Genomic DNA, 19912 nt, shown 5'->3' with positions numbered 1-19912 from the left:
GCTTCAGGCTTTCTCTTTGAACCTTAGAAAAATGTTTAATGCAAATTTATGCACATAAAACATATACATAGAATACAGTGCATACATAAAATATCATAAAGTAAAAATGCTTTTGATGTTGGCCTACATTAGTATGTTGACACATACTGCTGCATTTCTCTTTAACATAACAACCTGGTCCACAGTGGACCACTTTGGCCCAAGCTGGACCCACATCAAGATAGTCTTTTAGACCGCGCATGGCAAAAAACAAAACATGACAAATACAACCGCTGACCACATTCTGTAGTGTGATTAGAGCATTTGAGGCTGGTGTGTATCCTACACAATAAAAGGAAAAAAATACAGTAGATACAAGCTGTTTCCTTTTGACACTAAGTAAAAAACACTGTGCAAATCTGAGCTCAGGCAGGAGGTCCAATCCTAGCTTTTGGGGAATTTATGCCTCCTAGGGGGGTAATGGATTAATCCACGATAGGGTTTCTTCTATCAGTCATTAACATTAATGCAGATACAAGAAGACATAGAAAGCTGTTAAATACACCCATGCTCTCAGGGCCAAAGGATTCAGGAATGTCAGCTTATTTCTTAAATAGAAAAATACTAAAAAAAATGATTGTTTTTAACGAAAGGGGCTGGTAAATGGCATATAAAGTATCAGGCAAACTCTGGTACACCAACAGCTTATCTAAACTTCCCTCCCATGTCTTTGTCTGTCAAGCCAAACCCAAAAACAATACAATGGAACACAGCATATTAAACAAAATGTGAAATTATAGTATAAAAAACATGGATTAATGGAACCGATATCATATAATATATGAAGTATTCATAACATACAAGAACACAAGTTAAAAATCAAACCTAAAAAGGAATGTAGTTCTGGAAAAGTACCACTAGAGGTCAGCAAATATCCATGCTCAGATATCCAGTCAAACATTTGGAGGATTTATATGCTTCTGCTTGTGGACTAACACTTTAAAAACGAACCCACATTAATTTCTTAAATTTCACTTCCATTCGGTTCAGCAGCAGCAGGAGTGGTAAACACTTCATCACTTAAGAAAAACAAAATCAGTTAGTTACATTCTTGATATGAAGTCTGACAGTATAAATGACAGTTTTTGTTCCCCCCCCCACAAACTAACAATGACTCGTATGTGCACAGTGGTCTCAAATGTCTCACTGAGTAACATCGGCAACCTTGACACCATTACTGCATCAGGAAAGAAAATGATTCCCCACGTACGTATCAAAACTGACTCATGCAGTCGTAAGAGAAAAAAAAAATTGAGTCGCAGGAAATTCTGCTGAAGCTATTTCAGTTGGGGCTTTTGTTTTATAGTCCTTCTCCATCATCTGGTGTAAAAGTTTCCTCTGTTCGTTTCGTCACACTTTGAAAAGAACTGGTCCGTCTAGCTGCGGATCCCCGTCCCAGGATTGTGTTTAAAGACTCACGCCTGGTATCTTCTAGTGTCTTCAGTGCTGTGAATGTCTCTGCTCAGTCTCTGGGTAGACACTCCTCCTCGGTGATGCCCTGAGCTTTGAGCTCTTCGAGGACATTGTCCAGGTGGCCGGGGTCGGGGTACCCGTGGCCCGTGAGGTTGGAGCCGAACTCGGTCTTGTGATGCACCTCGTTCCAGATGACCGTGTCGCTCTCACCTGTAGTGCTCGACGTACCCACAGAAAAAATGAGCCTACGATCCCACGCTACCAGAAGCAGCCTCAGAACCTGCAAAGGGTTAATAAAGAACACGTGTTAATATATGACCATCTTGCCCATCTGAAATTCAAAAGAAGAGACATTTCTATGTATACCTTGCGTCCCTTCTCGCTGTCAGGAAGGTAGCAGTGTCTGGGGAACCCACGTGCAGTGAAGGGTTTGCCTGGATTTGGGTGCTCTGGGCCCTGAAGACCAGAAGAAGAACAGTTTGTCACTTCATTCAAAAAGAGACGCTGCTAGCACCACATAAACACCGATATACTGAATGTACCTGGATGCCAGGAGGGATGTTGTATATGATCCGGATGGTTTTGCAGTCTGGGTGGCCAGGCAGGGAGTGCGGGATGACATGGTACTCCATCTTGCCGGGTGGCTGGTTGCCAGTCTTTACTCCGTAAATGGTCTTGCAGGTGGGACACTGCAGGCTGCCGTCCTTGTTGCCGTTATTGTACATAGCAACGAGGCACTGCAGGTGGTACTGGTGACCGCATTGTGCCAGACGACCCACCGACTCGGCCCTGGAGATGCCACCCACACCAGGACCTTTGTAGCCCGATGGTCCGGGCAAGGCCTCCATACAGATGGTGCAATCCTGACATAGAAAGATAAAGGACAGTTTGAGTTCTGTCCACTGCAGAAAAGAGATTTTCAAATTATCAGCACGTGCCACATCATGCTGTTTGAGATAATACCGGTATTTTATGTTATCAGATATCTGTAATCCAGCGACTCCAGACATTGGAGTGCTTACATTTGACTTGCGCTGTGTCACTACTACTGCACTACAATAAATGCTGCTCCCTGCAAGCTGCAATTAAAGGTAAAATGTTATTCAGGTATCTTTCCCTATGTCATCAGAAATATCGTTGTCACAAATTTCCCTAAAATATCACGACACATTGTTGAGGCTACACTGTGCAGCTCTTTTTTAATGTTTGATCACCTCCCAACAACTTTCAGCACGTGTCATGGCTTTGAGCAGCATTAGTACACCTTCTACACTTCTACCACGTAAAAATATGGACACCAAAACAATTCTACTATGTAATTTGCTCCTGAAACTGAGAATAGTGCAGATGTGGTTATTTTCCCTCCCACCTTTTTCAGTTATATAATCAGGAGTATAAGTCCTGAGCCTCAAAGAGAGAAATTTGGCCCAATATTTTACGTTTTTGCTGTATTTTGCTCTGAAAGTATTTTAAAAGTTATTAAGAATGAATCCCATCAAAGTCCAACATCATTTTACTGGTCATTATTGTCCCAAACACGGGCTCTGTTTTATACGTTAGATTTCTAAGAGATGTTGCTGGAAGCTATGACGTCTCCATCATAAATAGACTTGCTAGATAAATGCCCTCCATAGGGAGAGAACTCACCTCCTCTGGGGGGTTTCGCACTTTCTGGAGGTAGCGCTTCACCACTTCCTCTGGAGTCTTGCCTACAGACAGAAACACAAAATTCAGTGAGAATTTCATTATAGTCACAAAGCACATTTGCTCTTCTTCAAATCACAACTAGCTCACCTTTCCGGGCCTGTTTCTTTGTGGTCTTGCGACAGCAGTGGCCCAACCCCGGGACAGGTTTGAGGTCGCTCTTGCTGACAGGTGGAGGATGAAGCACCAGCTTGGGAGGGCGGGTCAGGCAGACAGGAAGCCCTGCTGCGCTCATCAAGATGCCTGTTATACCTGAATATAGCCAGAAGAGGGGGCATGAGACATACTACTCATACATTCCTATTGCATACACAAAGCTGGATGAGCTCTTGTGTTATGAGAATGATCCAGTCTAAATCATTTGGATTGATTCAGGTAGTTAGCATAGGTTACCTGCCAGTGCAGGATGTACAGGACTGGATCCATTCAGGTTCTTCACTGGAACTGTTGGCACTCTGCAACAAGGAAAACAAAGCTGTATGAATCTACTGATGGCTGACACAGGCCAGGTCACCTCCACGCAGACTGAAGAAATCTGACGAGTCACCTGTGAACAGGTGCAGTTAGATACAGCAGATGCTCGCCTCCACCTTACTTAGAGTCAGCAGGTTAAGGAGCTTTTGCCGAGTCAAGTGGAGAAACAAACACGGATTGACATGCTGCCCTATAATTGCCACATATGTTTGGGATTAAATGGCAGCACCAGAGCCTTGGCTGCTTTATTTTCTCAGTAACAATACTTGTAATATCCCAGGGTCGGTGATCACAAAATTATAAACACTTTAAGCTAAAATCCATCAACTCCAACAAAAGCAGCTTTGATTTTTATACAAGGAGGTGACATGATTGTTCATTTTAACCTCCAGTTTTTGTTCAAGATATTTAAAAATGCTGTTTAGTATGTCAAATTTGTTATGAACATATTGAAATGCTACAGTAACTTTAAGCACAGCTGTAATGTGTATAGCACACAGGGAGAGTCACGGCTGTGTCTGACCCATCAGACGAGCGTACTTACGGTCTGCCACTTTTGATAACAGTCATCGCTCTTGCTCGAAAGTGCCAAAAACCACAGATACGAGTCAAAAATATTCCAGCAGCGATATGCAGATGATACGTTTTTTAAGCTTCCTCTCCACTGGTTTCTCACTCTTCTGTTCTTTAGTGTGTCAGTGTGTCTGCCCCCGTCTCCCTCTTCCTCTGCCTGTGTGCCGGTGTTAGATCGCTCTCCTCTTTTATAGGCCTAATCCACCTGTTTCCATCTGGTGGCTAAACTCTGGTTGTAGGCCAGAGATTCGTTACAGCAGGGATTACCTGTCAGATGCTACATCACACTGCCAGGCTGTCATAAGGCAGCACCAGGTTGGTGACTGTACGAGTTACAATATGGCGATACAAAAGAATCCCTCTGACTTTAAAAAGCTGATTTAGTACTCTGATGTCATTAGTGAATCAACATGTACTAAATCTGAAAATCACAAACATAACTGAGACCAGCCCGTCCGGCACCAACTACCACACCATGATCAAAGTCACTTAAATTATCTTTCCTCCTGATTCTGACGCTCAGTTTGAAGTTCAGCAGGTCGCTTCGACCACAGCAAAATAGACATGCATGTTAGGGTGACTGGTTTACATGTGGGGTAAACACAGCAGATATAGAGTGTAAAATAAAGGACTCTATGTATGACTGAAAATGTGGTTTCTAGTCTAAAGTGTTTCGAGTAAGACTACAAAAGCAAACATAAGGCCCTGGTTCTAGAATTGGCCTAGTAAAGACCCCAATCCGGCCGGCTGGATATATGAAGGAGGGCATGCATTTTGGATTTTTAACTGTACTTTTAAGTTTTAAAGCTTTTCCTGCTGATAAAAAACCTCCCCCACAGCCATTCATACTACATCAAAGTAGTTAAGTGAGTGTAAACAATCAAGTGACAGACAAGTTCCTGTTTCTCATCATCTATTTCATCTATTAGAGATTTCAAAGATTTTTTTTTTCAATCAACAAAAACGTTGTTTTATAAATACAGGACAGTCTGGGCAGAACGTTTTCTGTAATTATACTCCTTTATCACGTAGAAAAACTGAGAGTACTTTTATTTCTCTTTGTATAAGTTGATTGTGTTTTTGGTAGTCATCAAATTCAAAATGCATTTCTAGAGCTGAAGATAAATGACTGATACTTTCTTCACTTATTATAGATTCATATAATGTCTTATTTGTGATCGTGACTTAGCTTTGGACAGAGCTTTAAATAGATGCGATGACAAATCTGGGAGTCATTTTAACATATGCAGAATTGAACCTGCTTATCTTGAAGTCACTAAAGAAAAATTGAGCTTTTGAGGAACAGTGACTCCTGTGTGACTAGAAGAGCTCAGACTATTCTACAGTTAATAGAATACATAATAAAATGTAAAAAAGAAAGAAAAAAGACAAGAAAAAACCCTGTAATTTCCCTCTCTAAGTAAATGATGTGACGATGGCATGGAAAACCTCACAGTAAGGAATTACTAGACTGTTCAGGTTCCTGTACTGGTCAACCTGATTACACGGTGCTGTGGCTCTATATTTGTTTGTTTACCAACAAAGTGTCCTAGCTGTGGTATTAACTCCGTCTGAGCATGCTCCTTACGTGACTAAGAAAACGTCGACCGACCGACTCGATCTCTAACGGGTAAATGTTGACTGGCATTTTATTTGTGTGTCCGGCGGGAATAAGTGAGCAGTATGAGGTGGAAGAAAAGTGGAGAAAGGTTAAGAAAACAAGCCGGGGCGTGTCGGCCAGTCACGTTTCTCTGATCTCGGTTAAGCTATCGGCATTAGAGCAGAGTCCATCTGGCGCGCTGGATGATGGAAATGCACAAGCCACCGCATATGGCAACACAAGCTCACACCCTGAATCAAATCTAATAAACAAATTGGTTGATTAAAACTTGAAGCAGAAGTAAATCCAGTCATCGGGCTCGAATGATGACGGGTTACTTTTTATGGAGACAAGCATAGGCAGTGCAGAAAAAGCAGGTGCGCCGACCAATGGAAACTCTCGTCACTGTGATGCATCTGTGACGCTGAAGACCCCCGACACGCTAACGCCTCACTTACAAACCATCTGCTCAATTTCACTGCAGGCAAACTCTCAACAACAGCTCATCAATCCATCTACTAAAGGAAATTCTTTTACATAACAAACTTACATAGTACTATTTTTTAACTAAACCGCATAAATGCTACAATATTTTTGTTTTTTCAGCAGACTGTTTAAATCCAGTATGAGAGTTCTTTAACATCTTCTGGTACCACACTTCCTCAATTTGTCATCATGTTTTCTTGCTACAGTTTGTATGTACATGTGTCTTGTGCTTCCTTTGCTACTGCAGCATGTGCTCATCTTTTGTGGTCTTAAAGAAATTCTACTTGATCCTCTCCAGAAAGTAAAAGCGAGCTGCTTGGTTAAATTCACTGCAGCTTGAATTCTTCTGTAGATTTGAATAATTAAAGCTCAACACATAAATATTTTGGACCCATTGACAGCAAAAGAGGATATGTGCAAGGCAAAAAGTCATCAGTGTAGTGATAACCCACATACCTTTTCACGCTGGCTCCAAAAGGGAGAACAGCCCAGAGACTTCCATGTTAATGTTTTACCAGCTTTAGAACAGGAATGTTTACTAGTTGGTACAAAGAAATTGTTTGGGCAACTCGATTTAATCTTCCTCTTAATAACACACTCTCAGAAGGCCCCAGTCATATCTGTCACTAGGGAAAATGTATTGGCCAACCAGCTGGTGGGGGATTGCTGCAGGTTGCTCATTGTCACTCAGTGAAATTGGTTGAAGAGTGCAATGCAAACCAGAAATGGAAAAATGTGCCTTTGGAAAGGTGCTGGTTTCAGCTGCAGTCAACATCTTTCAGTCAATGAATTTGGTGTCTTAGATGCAAAGTATAAGTGACCGTGGCAATCTGCTTGCAACCAATGCAACTGCAAGGATGGTTTTGGTGCAACACACTCATTACAACTGTTTCATGCAGCAAGCATTCAGTAACCAGTCACATTTTTCAATACATATTTTTCCCTAGCGGCCAAAAGTTGCCAAGGCGCTCACTGACTGGTCGCTAGGTCTGTGTCACTAACCACTAAACTGTATAAGTGCAACAGATGGATGGTGACACTGGCGGCTTTTTGCTAATCGTCATTTCAGCTAAACTGAGTCACTGAACTGGTATCTCAAGTGCATTTGTAGAGAAATTTTAATGCAGTTATCTGAAAGTAGTAGCTAATCATACTAACAGAAATTCCAGTAAGTCTGTAGTCAAGTCTTAATAAGTGAACTTCTATCTTATTACTAACTCATTACTATTTAGCAGGCTTTCTGTTTCTGTGCATTACACCTTTACAGTTTTTGGATGCAGCTTGCTAACATCAGTGGATAATTTAGCTCACCATCCATTGCCACAAAAAGAAAAATAAGAATAAAGGAAAACATTATTGATGGGGCCAACACGCTACAATTAAGACTTCAAAACTGGAAGTCTGACTATATACAAGTCTGGAAAATATCCTCTTACATGATTTTATTATCATTATCATTTTGTACATGGGCATGATTTAGAGTGTGGTTACTCTGTGACTGATAATTTACTACTATAAGCCCATGTTTCATATACAGCCTGGTTGACAGTTTACTCTATATAATGAATGCAACCTTAAAATTAACTGAGGACCGTAGCGCCGAGTAGTGTCAAACAGTAACAGTTTAAGGTTTTGAATGATAAGAAAAATTACAATTTGAAGTAATTTCTGTTAAGGCTTTACCCTAATCCCCCAGCAGAATTCATTTTGCTAAAAATAATTACATGTAATTTCCTTCTGTGAATAACATCATTGCACAGCAGGTGAAAGGTCCCACTGGAAGGTGAAGCAGCAATTCAATGATGTTAAATGCCTCACAGGGGCAATAACTCCTGATTGTTGTACTTTCTTAATTACTTACTTTTTAAAAAGGGTGAACTTAATTATCCACACATTTCAATGGATTTAAATAATGACTGGTTTCAGCGGGTTTAAAACAGTTTGGATGTGACCGCGCTTGTGTTGCATGGATATGGGGATAAAGCAGTGAGCAGGCTGGCAGGATCAGAGCGATTCTGAATCGGTGACGTCGGTGGTTTTACCGCAGCAGCAGGTGTGACCATCTGCTGGACTCTCACCTGATATGTTTAAAGAATTGCTCTGTCATGCAGCTCACCTGACACAAAATGAGGAGATTAACGAGGCAGAAATATTAATCCTGCTGTGATTGGTGTTAATCTGAGGCTTAGCTGGTGTAAAAACTGGTGTTTCACTGAGGTTGTTTCAGTTAATGCCAGGATTCAGACAGTTGGGTCACCGTGCTGGGGCACGAATGGATTAGGTGACATGGAAATTATTTTTCAGTGTATAGTTATGTGTCTAATGTTTGGAACTAGAAACTAGGTCTATGCAGAGCAGTATGCACGCATGCATTTTCTCTGCATGTCTGCAGTTTTATATATAAAACAGCTACCTCAGTCACAGTGAACGCCACAAACAACTCCAGCTGCAAACTAAACACAACAACTGTGTTTTAAAAAAAAAAAAAAATTCTAGTTACACAGCAAGAACAGCGCACCTCCACCTGACCATGACCAGACATCCAACTAACCAGCGCCTTCTGGCTCCGACACGTGGATACTGCGACTTCCTTCATTAATCCTCATGCACTCAGTTCGTCAACACCGGAAGATCACGCGGTCATAAAGCGACACTCTGATAAAGAGTTTCAAAATTCTCTGTTACATCAAACCCTTCTCCCTAATAAAAGGAGATCTTTTTGTAGGTTATAGCAGGTAAGAACATCTCGTATTCCAACTCAAATCACAGCAATCACATGGCAGGAACTGGATGAATGTGATGGATGACTGCAAAATGAAGTATATAATGTTACACTTTATAGTTTTGTTGTATATGAATTACAGCATGTTACTGTTAATTATATGTATACTCTTTGCTGACTGGTGCTGCAGAATATGCAGTAAAAGCAACATGAACGCCTATTTTTAAATCCTAGTTTTTATGCCATTAATCCTCCTGATATATTGCATTCATTAGCAAATATTTAGATAAATTCCCACTGCATGGCATTTTTAGTTTAAGTTACAGCTAACACCATGCAAAAAGTTCCAGATGACATGTATAGAAATTGCTGTAGATTCATGGATTTTAGTATATTACAGGAAAACATTTGGTTGTATGTATATATCTATTCATTTTGTTTAATTTTAAACAGGAGTGCAATCAGCAGTTGGGAGCTCCTTGTCTTCAGTCAAAATATAAGGGCCTTTATTTTAATGATAACTGTGGCTGCTAGCTACCATAATTACTTTGGTCACCATGATGTTGTCTGATGCACAGTTACAGGCAGTAGAGTGACTTGACAAAACGTTACTTTCATTTTTTACTATAGAAATTTGTTTTTACAATAATTTAAAAATTACAACTTTAGCAGCTACACAGCTGATGTCTGTACACTAAAACATTCCTTAGTGGAAATTTCTAAATTCTTATCAAGATTTTCAGTGACACGTTTTGGACATCCCTGACTTGTTTTACAAGCATTCAAAATGTTTCTTGATGCATCTTTGAGTATCTTTACATCACATTACACCACATCCACATTTTTTATATTTAATTGTACCAAAGGGTTTTTTTTAACCAAGTTACCCAGACAATTCAGTAAATCTTACCAACCCATCTCTTAGAGTTAAGTACTTGCAAACTAAGTTTTTATCCATCATGAGTACATCCAGGCAGGTTCCTGGTCCTACATTCACTCTGTACATTTAAAACAAGCTCAGCCATATAGCCAGAGTCAACAACTGTCCTCAGCGACAACATTTCAGTAAATTCTGGATTTCTTAAATTTTATGTTACAAAGTTTTAAAAGCTGTTTAAGTTGAGCCTGATGTTTCTTTACACATAACGAGGAAAAAAAGCTGGATCAGGTCATCATTCATTGAAAGACTAGCAACGAATACCAGAGTTCTTCTATTTAAGTGACAGATACGAACTATTCATGACGCTGTTTTGACAACATCCTCACTTTACTTTGATTTAAGATGACACTTGTGCTACTGTGTGTTTGTAGAGCTTTACCACCATTTGCTGTTTGCGTGATTAATCTCTGGAATGTGCAAACACTTGAGAGAGCTTACTTTGTTCTTTGTTGAATGCCCTTCATTGTATTTCCGTGAAAGTAACTGAGCCTGGTGGACTTTGTCACAAAGATTAAAGGCTCAGAAATACTAATGAGCATCGATGTCAGACATGGTTGTTTGGGGCTGTCACGGTGTAATGACAGCCCCAAACAAATAGGAAATTGCTGTCTAAAAATGTTTTCTTTTTACATGTCTTGATGCCTGATTGGGCTTTTTTGTGTAAAGTGAACTGGCATGGGATCTTATGCCCAGAAACATTTCATGTATTTAGTATTACATAGTGTTAGTGCTTGGATCATGATTTGTAGGTACCTTTCATATCATATGAGCATTTTTATACTGCTGGTCTATCTGGAAACAATTCACATGATATACCAGGAGAGCATGCGAGGCAAAATACACCAAGGAACTGCAGGCTGTGAAAAAACGGATGTGAAATTGTTGTGACAAAAATACAAGTGCCTTAGAAAGTTATTTGTTAAATTTCCATGTACTGAAAACATGGTTTACAGGAACTTTACAACCTTTGTTTTGCTGACAGAGCATATGACAGAGAAGCTCAGAAAAACACATAAGCCTGTCATTCAGAAGTGTGGAAGGCGTGTTTAATTTCACAGCTGACGTGTTGAAGTGTGGAGTGAGTGAGAGGGTTCTCATCATTGATAGGTTTTGCAGGATACGAGCAGGTTCTGCGTACAGAGACAGGTGCTGAAACATTACAGCGTATTTCTACTCACCCAGAGGCGATAAGGGCACGCGACTGAGCCATGGCGATACGCTGCAGCGCCGGACGGCTCAGCCCTGCGAGGCTAGACCGAGGTGGCAGGGGCGCCGCGCAGGCAGCAGCCGCCGCGGCAGCGCCGGATGAAGACACCGGACCCAGGACACGGGCAGAAGGTGATGGGGTGCAGGTGGATGTAGCTGTGGAGATGAGAGGTGGCCCTGAGGCAGGTGCTGCAGGGGCAGAACAGGAAATGGAGAGAGAGGAGACAGAGGTGGAAGGGTGAGGGGTGGAGGTGGTGGAAGATGATAGCGTAGTGGAGGGCGGGGGGGGCGGTGGCAGCGGTGGTGGGAGAGGAGGAGGTGGGGGCCTTGTGGAGGAGATGGAGAGACCAGCTGTGGCTGACCCAAGAAGGGAAAGAGAATGGGTGAAGCCTCCTCCGTAGCCAAGGCTCGTAGTGCCAACGCTGCTAGCACCAACCATGCTCATACCTCCTGCACCTCCCATACCACCTATGTTGAATCCACCTGTCGCCCCAACCATGGATGTCCTGTGGGGGGAAAGCGACCTCGACAGGGTTGGAGGCCGAGGCAGGGTTAGTGAATAAGAGCCTCCTGGGATGGGGAGGCTGCTTAGTTTGGGACTTGGTGGTTTAGTCTGTGGTGGTCTTCGACCGAGAGTGTGAGCGGTCGACATAGTGCCTGCTTTGACACTTAGCACCAGCATACACTGCTGACAGGCGCATGGCTGTCCCAAGGAAGTGATGGCTGAAGCCGGGAGCGCCCCGCTGGGGTACGCACTCCCGTTTCCAGTCCCACTGCTGCTCATCCGGATCCCCATGCCCACTCCAGATACATCAACACCTAGAAGTCCTCCGTGTCCAGGCATGGACGTTGGCCCCCAGGCATGGTGAGACTTGGGTAGTGGCCCAGATACCAGCGGGTAAGCCAGATCAGAACGGCGCTGGATGCGTCTGCAGCGCTGCGTTTGCCCATTGATTTGGGTCATACTTTCGAAGTCAATGAGGTAGCAGAAACCCAGCGGCGCCAGGTCCAGCCAGGGCTGCTGACGGTCGCGCGCTGCCTGGATTGCAATGCCCACCTCAGTGTCGTATGCCGTCCAGCTGCCAGCGTCGTTCTCCCACTCCCACAACCAGCCCTGGCCTGGCGCTGATGTGGGGTCGTAGAAGCTGCGTCGCACCGGTCTTAGGGTACCTGAAGAACACGCCACAATGGACTGAATTACTGAACAGTAAACTATATTAGTATACATTAAAAAGAAGACTTGTACTGTGAATATGAAGTTCTATAGCGACTTTTCACTGAGTCTGCTCAACATGACGCCAGGCGATGAGAAGTAGACGCGAGACGAGGAATGCGACTGCACTACAATTTGCTGCGGAGAAGTAGATTACAACCATAACAAATTCTACATGTCTGTGTTTGCTTGCTAAGAATTTGGGCAAACAGGTTGCCCCTGGTAACAGCACATGGTGTTCTGAATTCCGATTGGCTGGCAGCCTTGATCCGACCCAAAGCTGACTGTGTTTGCTTTCCCTGGGTGTCTAGAGAAACTCCACAGAGTCTCTATACTGTAAAAGCTCCCCACATCAAATCCCGGCTTCCGATAGCACTGCATACGTTGCGTTAAGAAGGATGCTTCACACTTGAGCCTCTTCACTGGCAACAATAACAGGGAAAAACAGAAAACCGTACAAATTCTGTGAAATAACACTTTTCGCAACTGTGACTCTGGAGCTTTAACATTGCACACTACTAATGAACACACAAAACATAAAGCACTGTTGAGCACATGAGGCCTGCCACGCACAGACGCATAATAATATGGGCTCGTTCACGAATTCTGCTCCTGTCAACCCCATTTTTTCAGTGTCCTCGCACTCCTGAAATTCCTCTCCTCCTCTCTTGCTGCTACTGCTTTTCTTCCTCAGACTGGGGCACCCTGCCTGTCTCCCTCATTTCAGCCTGGTTTCGGGTTTAGAAAATAAACCAGACAAAAGCTTTTATCAGCCAGCGCTGAGAAAAGGCCAATGTTGGGGTGTCTGCCAAAAAGAGGGGGAAAAAAAAAGGGGGGGGGGGGGGTCTGACAATCCCCTTCTTTGTCTTATACCACCCTGCCTGGCCTGCTCGGTGAAGTTGTGGCAGATCACCGCTTGTGTCTCCTGGAAGACAATACCGAGGGCCGTGTTTTGCAATGAAAACCTTCCCATGCATGGGCAAGCACACACTTCCTGCCAGGAATGACTCACTTCAGAGCTGACACCTTTCAAAATCCAACCTCTTCAATGCTGGAGTGCACAAATCTAGGGGCCGTGTGGAGGGGGGTGTCACTGAACTGGTGAAGATGGCAATTCAATGATTTGAGATTTTAAGATGAAAATGATTCAATTTATGTCACTGAGTGAGATCTTTAGACCACTAAACCCATCAGCTTCTGCATGATGATTATCAATAACAACCCGCCAGCATAAAAAAAAGAAAAAAAGGCCTCCACCTCAGGCTCAGCTTCAGCATTACACCCCCCCCCCCACCACCACCACCACCGCTCTCTCTCTCTCTCTCTCTCAAACACACCCTCCCTCTCGCCCCTCTCCCCCCTCCCGTTTCTCACCTGTGTCCTGTCGGAACTGGTGCATGGAATGCAAATCGATGATGTAGGGCGAGAGGCGAGAGTCCACCTGGCCGAGGACGACACTACCACAGCGCGGGTCGCTCCGGATGACTGCCTCGATGTGATGACAGACAGCCGGGCTGTAGGGCCGCCAGCGTCCGTGCTCGTTCAGCCATTCCCATACCACTACGGCGGATGCTAGTAACATCCTACTCCTGAAAAGACAGAAAAACAAAAACAAAAACAAAAAATGACAATACCGAGGCACAAATGAAGGAGAAGCCGGGGCGACGGGTGTTTAAAGGTACCCCGCTGATGCCTCTCCGCCGCGCAGCCCTGCGCACAGCGGCGCTGCATCCATCTTGGACAGTTTGCAACCCAGATGTGTTTTCAGTGCTATCTGTGCTTCTAAGTGCATCTTTCGGGATGACAGCACATGCAATCCGTACCTTCCATGTTTGTAGTTTCGGAGGTGCAGCAATTATTAGGTCCTTTTATTGCACGGGGGAGATACAGAGCGTTTCGTGGAAGCAAAGACAGAACAGAAGCCTTCCAGGATGGTTGCATTTTACTCCCTATGCAGATGAGTGACGTCTACCGAAATCAATTCTCAGCCACAGTCAAGTTTGGGTGAGAGGAGAAAATGCAACTTGGATGCTCACGGTGGTGCGGCGGTGGTGAACTAGGTTACTGTCATGAACCGACTTTCATAGTAAACTGTAAGATTTAAAAAAATATATATAATCAGACAAAAAACGGAGGATTTTTTTTAAAAATAGATTTTTAATATTTACCCCGTTAAATCGTCTCCTCCTGTAAAAACAAACAAACAACAACACTGCTTTGTAGAGTAGTTTGTTTAGTATTGATCCACCAATATAACTGTAAGAATGAGGTAAAATCCCGTGTCCGTGTTACATAATCGCTCTAATAAATTTTCGGAACACTACGTTTGGAGTTAGCTTTACTTATTGGCTCATCCAAAATGCCTCCATCGACCAGCTCTCACTTAACTATCAGGTACTGGACGGGTGAAAATAAATCTTTGAGGCTCGCGTGTATGAACACCCCCACGCCTCCAAGGCATCCACCGTCCAATCACATTCGAGCACGGGCTGCTTTGGGCCAATCGCAAACCTACCTCACCTCGCGCACACATTGAGGTGACGGTGTTTGCTATATAGTTATGCCGTATTGCTTTAAAATTTTTTACCTCTTCTTCTGTGACTTCTGTGACAATATTGCACTTTATAACATTTACAACTTATACGGAAATAAAAGTTGAAAAAAAAAATTCTTTGGAGATGCCGGGGATTGAACCCGGGACCTCATACATGCGAAGCATGCGCTCTACCACTGAGCTACATCCCCATTGGCTGAATAATCAACAAGGAGAGGATTTATCTGTAACTCATGGCTGTACCGCTATTGTGGCTGATTTTGGTGTAATTACGACTTTAATATTGAAAGTTATATTGTTATTCATATGTATTTGCTCCGGTTAATGCATACAACAGGAAACTTGTGGCGTACCGCTAGCATGTTTTTTCTCTAAAACCCTAAAAACATAAAACACGGAAGAATTTTAGCTTCGTCATGCTATGATCACGTTATGTACACATGCTTCCGCTGATAGCATTACTGCATGTTTTATATATTTTTAAAGTATACAATTCATTCGTATTTTCAGTATGTGGTTTATTAAATTTTCAACCATTTACACACCATATAAAATGTATGTTGACTTAAAGTTTGATCGGTTACATTCACTTGTTTTCAATAAAACAAATAACGCATTATTTTGTTCTCACTATATTTAATTACTACTCTTTTTTTATTTCTACAAACGGCATAAAGAACAACAAAAAACAGAGCAGAAAACACTAAAAAAAGTTTCCAGTTTTCAATTTCTTATGTAGATTAAAATAAACATTTAAAGCAAAAAAGTATAGACAAGTATTGGTTTTTTTTACACTTTACAGTTACAATCTAGAGTACCCCTGTATGTTTATATAACTGCTTTATTCATCAAAAAAATTTGACCAGAGGAAAGCAAGGTCAGTGAGGTCATGAAAGTTTAAAGCTCTTTGGGTTTAATGGGTGGGTGCATGTATCTTTTATTTTATTTTATTTTTTTAGACTAATAGAAGGAATTTGCAGTGGGGAGACATTTAGGGGATGAAGCTGATGTTTGTGAAATCCTGATTTGGCAGTTTCCTCAGTCTTATTCATTATTTCTGATTCTCACAACGCCGTCACGTCACCTTTACCCTCACCACCTTCTTCAGACCAGATCGCACTTCCAGAGAACTGCTTTAGATCTATCAGCAATCCCGGCCCTCCACTTGCCTCAGCTTTACTCTGCTCTTCTCCCACTTTCTCCTCCTTTTCTTCACTTTTATCTTCCGTCTCTCCCTCTGGCTCAGACTCATCGTTAAGTTTGGTTTGCTCTCCTGCCTCTGAACTCCCAATACTTGAGTCATCATTTGAAGTATTACTTTCTTTCTCCTTAGCATTACCAGTGTCGTTGTCCTCCTCCTCTTCATCTCCCTCTGTGTCACTCTCCTGACTACCACCACTATCCACCTGTTCTTCTTCATCTTGGACTTCCTGCATTTCCTCCCCTTCCTCTTCTTCATCACTTCCAGGCCACAGCTGGACCCCAAGACGTGCCCCCACAGCTAACGCTGCACTTCTCGCCTGGTCCCTGAGACCTCCTTCCTTGTAGACGATGCGTCGGACTGTATATTCCCCTTCAGCCTCCCTGTTCAGCTTCTTGTACAGTACAAAGAGCACAACAAGGAGGAATAATAGGATGAACAAAAGGCCCAGCACCAATGGAGTGCTGTTTTGTTCAGAATCCCCCATCCCTGAAGGAAGGACAGAGAAGAGGTTCAGAATTAGTATGAACACACATGGGGAATCAGTTCATTTTCATAAATGTTTTGGTGATGTAGGATTTCAGAAAACACATGTTTACATTCTTGCTGAGTTAGATTAGAAAAATGACATTTTACATCATTCTCGTTTCATTTAATTGAAGCCTGAAATCTGATAGAGTAGCGAAATACGAAGGGTGCAGTACAAGGAAATCAGTCACAGGTGGACACAAGGGGCAAAGTTGATGTATAAATTCCTATATGATTTTTTTTCTTCATAAAACCCATTAGGCATTTGAAGATAACTCTCTTTCAAGCAAGCCTTGCCTCTTTGAATGATCTTAATGTGAAATCATATGCATTCAACCAATAACTTGCCAACAGGGTGTGAGGTGTGATATATATTTATCTGGATTTGTATGTGAGCATTAAAATGTGTCTGTGGGTGGAGCTTTCAGTGGAAAGACTGCTCGGTCTAGCAGGAGCAAACCGTGGTCAAGTACTAACTAACCTTGTCCCTTTCATAGTCTAGCTTGTTTCGTTAAATGAGAGACCCATTGTAACGGATAGCTGCGCATTAATCACCTCACAGTAAGCAAGTTCTGGGTCTGGGCAGAACTGCTTGTCAGGTTAGCTGGTGGTTTAAAGTTGGATGAACATGTGTCATTGCAATTATTTCATTTTACAAAGGCGCTCCGAAGACATTTTTTAACTCATAAATTTGACTCTCTTATAGTCAAAAAGAGTCAAACCTGTGAACTTTATCCACCAGTTGAAATTCTGCAGTGAAACGGCTGAAAATGATGATCAAATTGCATAAATTAGAAATTTTCAAAATTCTAGAGTGACAAACACGCAATTTTTGGCACTTATATCCACTTTTGAAAGTTTGTTTCAGTCGTTTGCTGCATTACAGTTTGCTTTGGTCCCAAGAACACCAGCTAAGAATCATTCTGACACAACAAACTAAATCTGACAGTTGCGTTGTGGTGCAAATTAAAAAAAGAAATAGCAAGCAAGCAAGATTTACAGCTGCTTTAGGCCTTTTTTCAAACACAAAAGCTGTGTGTTTTTTTTTCTAACACTGCTTAGCAAAGCTAACTGTCTGCATCATCTTCATATTTCTACATATGACAGCAATATGATTTTTTTTTTTTATCAAACTCTTGGCAAGAAAGTCATTAACACTGTTTATCACACACACACACACAAAACAAGCACTTCTAAAAATAGGTACATTTTTAGCTTTAAGAGCAGCTTTCACTGTTTATTTTAGCAAGGGTGTGCCTTATCACTTAAAACAATGCAGTGTGTGCACTTGAGGGAACACAAAAGCAGAAAGCTGTTTCTCTCTTTGCACTTTTAAACAATGGAAACTAAGAGTCTGCCACAGACTTTGTGTAGGGCTTCTGAACTCATTGTCAGTCCACTTTTAACTCGTTGCAATGACACAAATCTGACTTTGCTACAATTAAATGTAATTAAAAATGTGCATTACCTCCTTAGGAAGAAGTTACAGTTGAATTAAAGAAAAAAAATTCCTGGATGGTTTGGAGTCTCAGTTACAGGCTGAACTTTACAGTCACAAACTCCTGGTGCTTTCAAAGCAGCTGTGAACTTGTCATCAGGAGATCCATTGGTGAATTTTATACTCAGGATCTAAACATGAAATTAAAAAAGAGGTAAATTGACAAAGTTAAGGCATGCACAACACTGCACAAAAACGGCAGTGGTACTACTGAAATGACCTATCATCTGAACAGCAAGTGCACAATATTGCACGATTTATGATGAAGCATCACTAATTGTAGCTTTCTAAATCGAGAGGAAACATTGATGCATTGCTCAGCGTTAACCTGAAACTTTTTCTCCATATACAAATGTGTTCTTTGCACATTAAAATTTAGAAAGTTTTTTTTTAAATCAATCTTTACCAAAACATAACACAGGCTCACAGGTTATAGTTATATACATACTCACACTGGAGATGTTACAGGAAGTCTGCCCTTGTTAAACTCTAAATTGTGTTCACTAGGATGACAGGAAGCTTTGCAGACCGCTCAGAGCGTTTGCTGGTTTCCTGTCAAAATGATAATTGAACAGCATCAGTCAGCCCGCCATGGGTGGAAACTTTTTCACTCGGAGTTCATCAGACCGAGAGCCGACATCAACTATTGCAAAATTAATCAAGAACTAAAGCAGGTCCACTTACAAAGAGCAATTAAAGCCAAAATGGATCAGAATAACTGATCTAAGTTGCAAATTATTGCCTGAGGTGCTGTAATTGTACCTCAAATGTAGCTTAGCATAGATTAAATAAATGCTTCAAGTACTTCAAAATCCAAAGTATTAAAAATCACAACAGGGGAAAAGCAGACAAAGCAGTTTCAGTGTAAAAGATGTGCGCAGCAAAAATGAGCTTAAGAGAAAAACAGGAAGGACATTTTTTTTAAAAAACCCGAAAAACTTACCAAAGTTGTGAGTGAGAGATACTGTTTGTGTTGCTGGAGAGCGAAGAATGGCAAAGAGGCTGACTTGTGTCATTTAGGGTGTGTTAGAACGAGTGCGTAGAAAAAGAAGAAGAAGAAAAAAAGTGAGAGAGAGAGACAGCAGGGGGGTGATGCATGACATGTGATGCAGAAAGTGCTCGCTGAAGCCCTCCGAGGAGGTGGTGAGAGCAGAGATTAAAGAGAGACTTTGACGGGGTGTGGTGATGAGCACAGATAAGGAAACACACAATTATTTATGGAAAGAGGAAGGTGCAAATTTGAATTTGTTCCTTGCGAGGTTGACAAGTCACTTGGAAACTGCAGGTGTGAAGTCTGTGAAGTACACGTGCAGAACATGCATGTCTCATTACTTGTTGCACAGGTCTGTGAATGAACTTATATATATAGTTTTCATTTTTTTTTCAGTTGGAAGTTTGTTAATTTGGTTTGGTTTTGCTTTATTGGACATATAAACCAACAAAACAAGTCTGGTGGTGTACATGAACCCGAAGGCAGCCTAAGAGCTAAACCCTGATCTATATTTCTTTTTAATCAACCCCCAAACGAAGGACTTAATTACATATTACAACAGTGATATCTGAACCTATCAAAAGAGTGCATCATGTTCAAAAAGCTGTGCTGAATATGAAACCACTTTGCCACATCCTGTTTTTGCTCCACCGGCCTGCCTTCCACAGCCCCTACACCCAACAAAGACAGCTAAACCAAATCTGTACAGTAATACTGCACTGTACTACACTCTAAAGCCAGCCTACATCTGTTTCCTATTTCACTTTTCT

At 42.0% G+C, this 19912-nt stretch overlaps 2 protein-coding genes across 6 annotated transcripts; both read right to left on the bottom strand.

The window, feature by feature from the left end:
* Positions 1 to 28: 28 nt before the first annotated feature.
* On the bottom strand, positions 29 to 14762 carry dtx4a (deltex 4, E3 ubiquitin ligase a). 4 transcript variants are annotated; one of them, XM_080906458.1, is made up of 10 exons: positions 14539 to 14552; positions 14194 to 14461; positions 13745 to 13959; positions 11130 to 12327; positions 3550 to 3611; positions 3247 to 3408; positions 3100 to 3161; positions 1995 to 2315; positions 1819 to 1908; positions 29 to 1732 (listed from the first exon to the last, which is right to left on the bottom strand). In XM_080906458.1, exons 3-10 carry the CDS (start codon positions 13950 to 13952, stop codon positions 1502 to 1504), a joined length of 2334 nt encoding a protein of 777 aa, XP_080762584.1. In that variant the 5' UTR covers positions 13953 to 13959; positions 14194 to 14461; positions 14539 to 14552; the 3' UTR covers positions 29 to 1501. The 4 variants fall into 4 exon arrangements, with proteins under 4 accessions (XP_080762584.1, XP_080762586.1, XP_080762583.1 ...); XM_080906460.1 differs by lacking the exon at positions 14194 to 14461 and having other exon boundaries at positions 14539 to 14762; XM_080906457.1 differs by lacking the exon at positions 14539 to 14552 and having other exon boundaries at positions 14194 to 14498.
* Positions 14763 to 15489: 727 nt separating this feature from the next.
* On the bottom strand, positions 15490 to 19163 carry LOC308402871 (uncharacterized protein). 2 transcript variants are annotated; one of them, XM_080891988.1, is made up of 4 exons: positions 19095 to 19163; positions 18604 to 18703; positions 18122 to 18282; positions 15490 to 16614 (listed from the first exon to the last, which is right to left on the bottom strand). In XM_080891988.1, the coding sequence occupies exon 4, from the start codon at positions 16610 to 16612 to the stop codon at positions 15989 to 15991; it is 624 nt and encodes a 207-aa protein (XP_080748114.1). In that variant the 5' UTR covers positions 16613 to 16614; positions 18122 to 18282; positions 18604 to 18703; positions 19095 to 19163; the 3' UTR covers positions 15490 to 15988. The 2 variants fall into 2 exon arrangements, with proteins under 2 accessions (XP_080748114.1, XP_080748115.1); XM_080891989.1 differs by lacking the exon at positions 18604 to 18703 and having other exon boundaries at positions 19095 to 19121.
* Between the last annotated feature and the right edge of the window lie 749 nt (positions 19164 to 19912).

The sequence above is a fragment of the Rhamphochromis sp. 'chilingali' genome, assembly GCF_963969265.1.
Source record: "Rhamphochromis sp. 'chilingali' genome assembly, chromosome: 1".
Taxonomy (NCBI): Eukaryota; Metazoa; Chordata; class Actinopteri; order Cichliformes; family Cichlidae; genus Rhamphochromis; species Rhamphochromis sp. 'chilingali'.
Note: the sequence above shows the minus strand (reverse complement) of the source record. Positions and strands in the feature narration are given on the sequence as shown.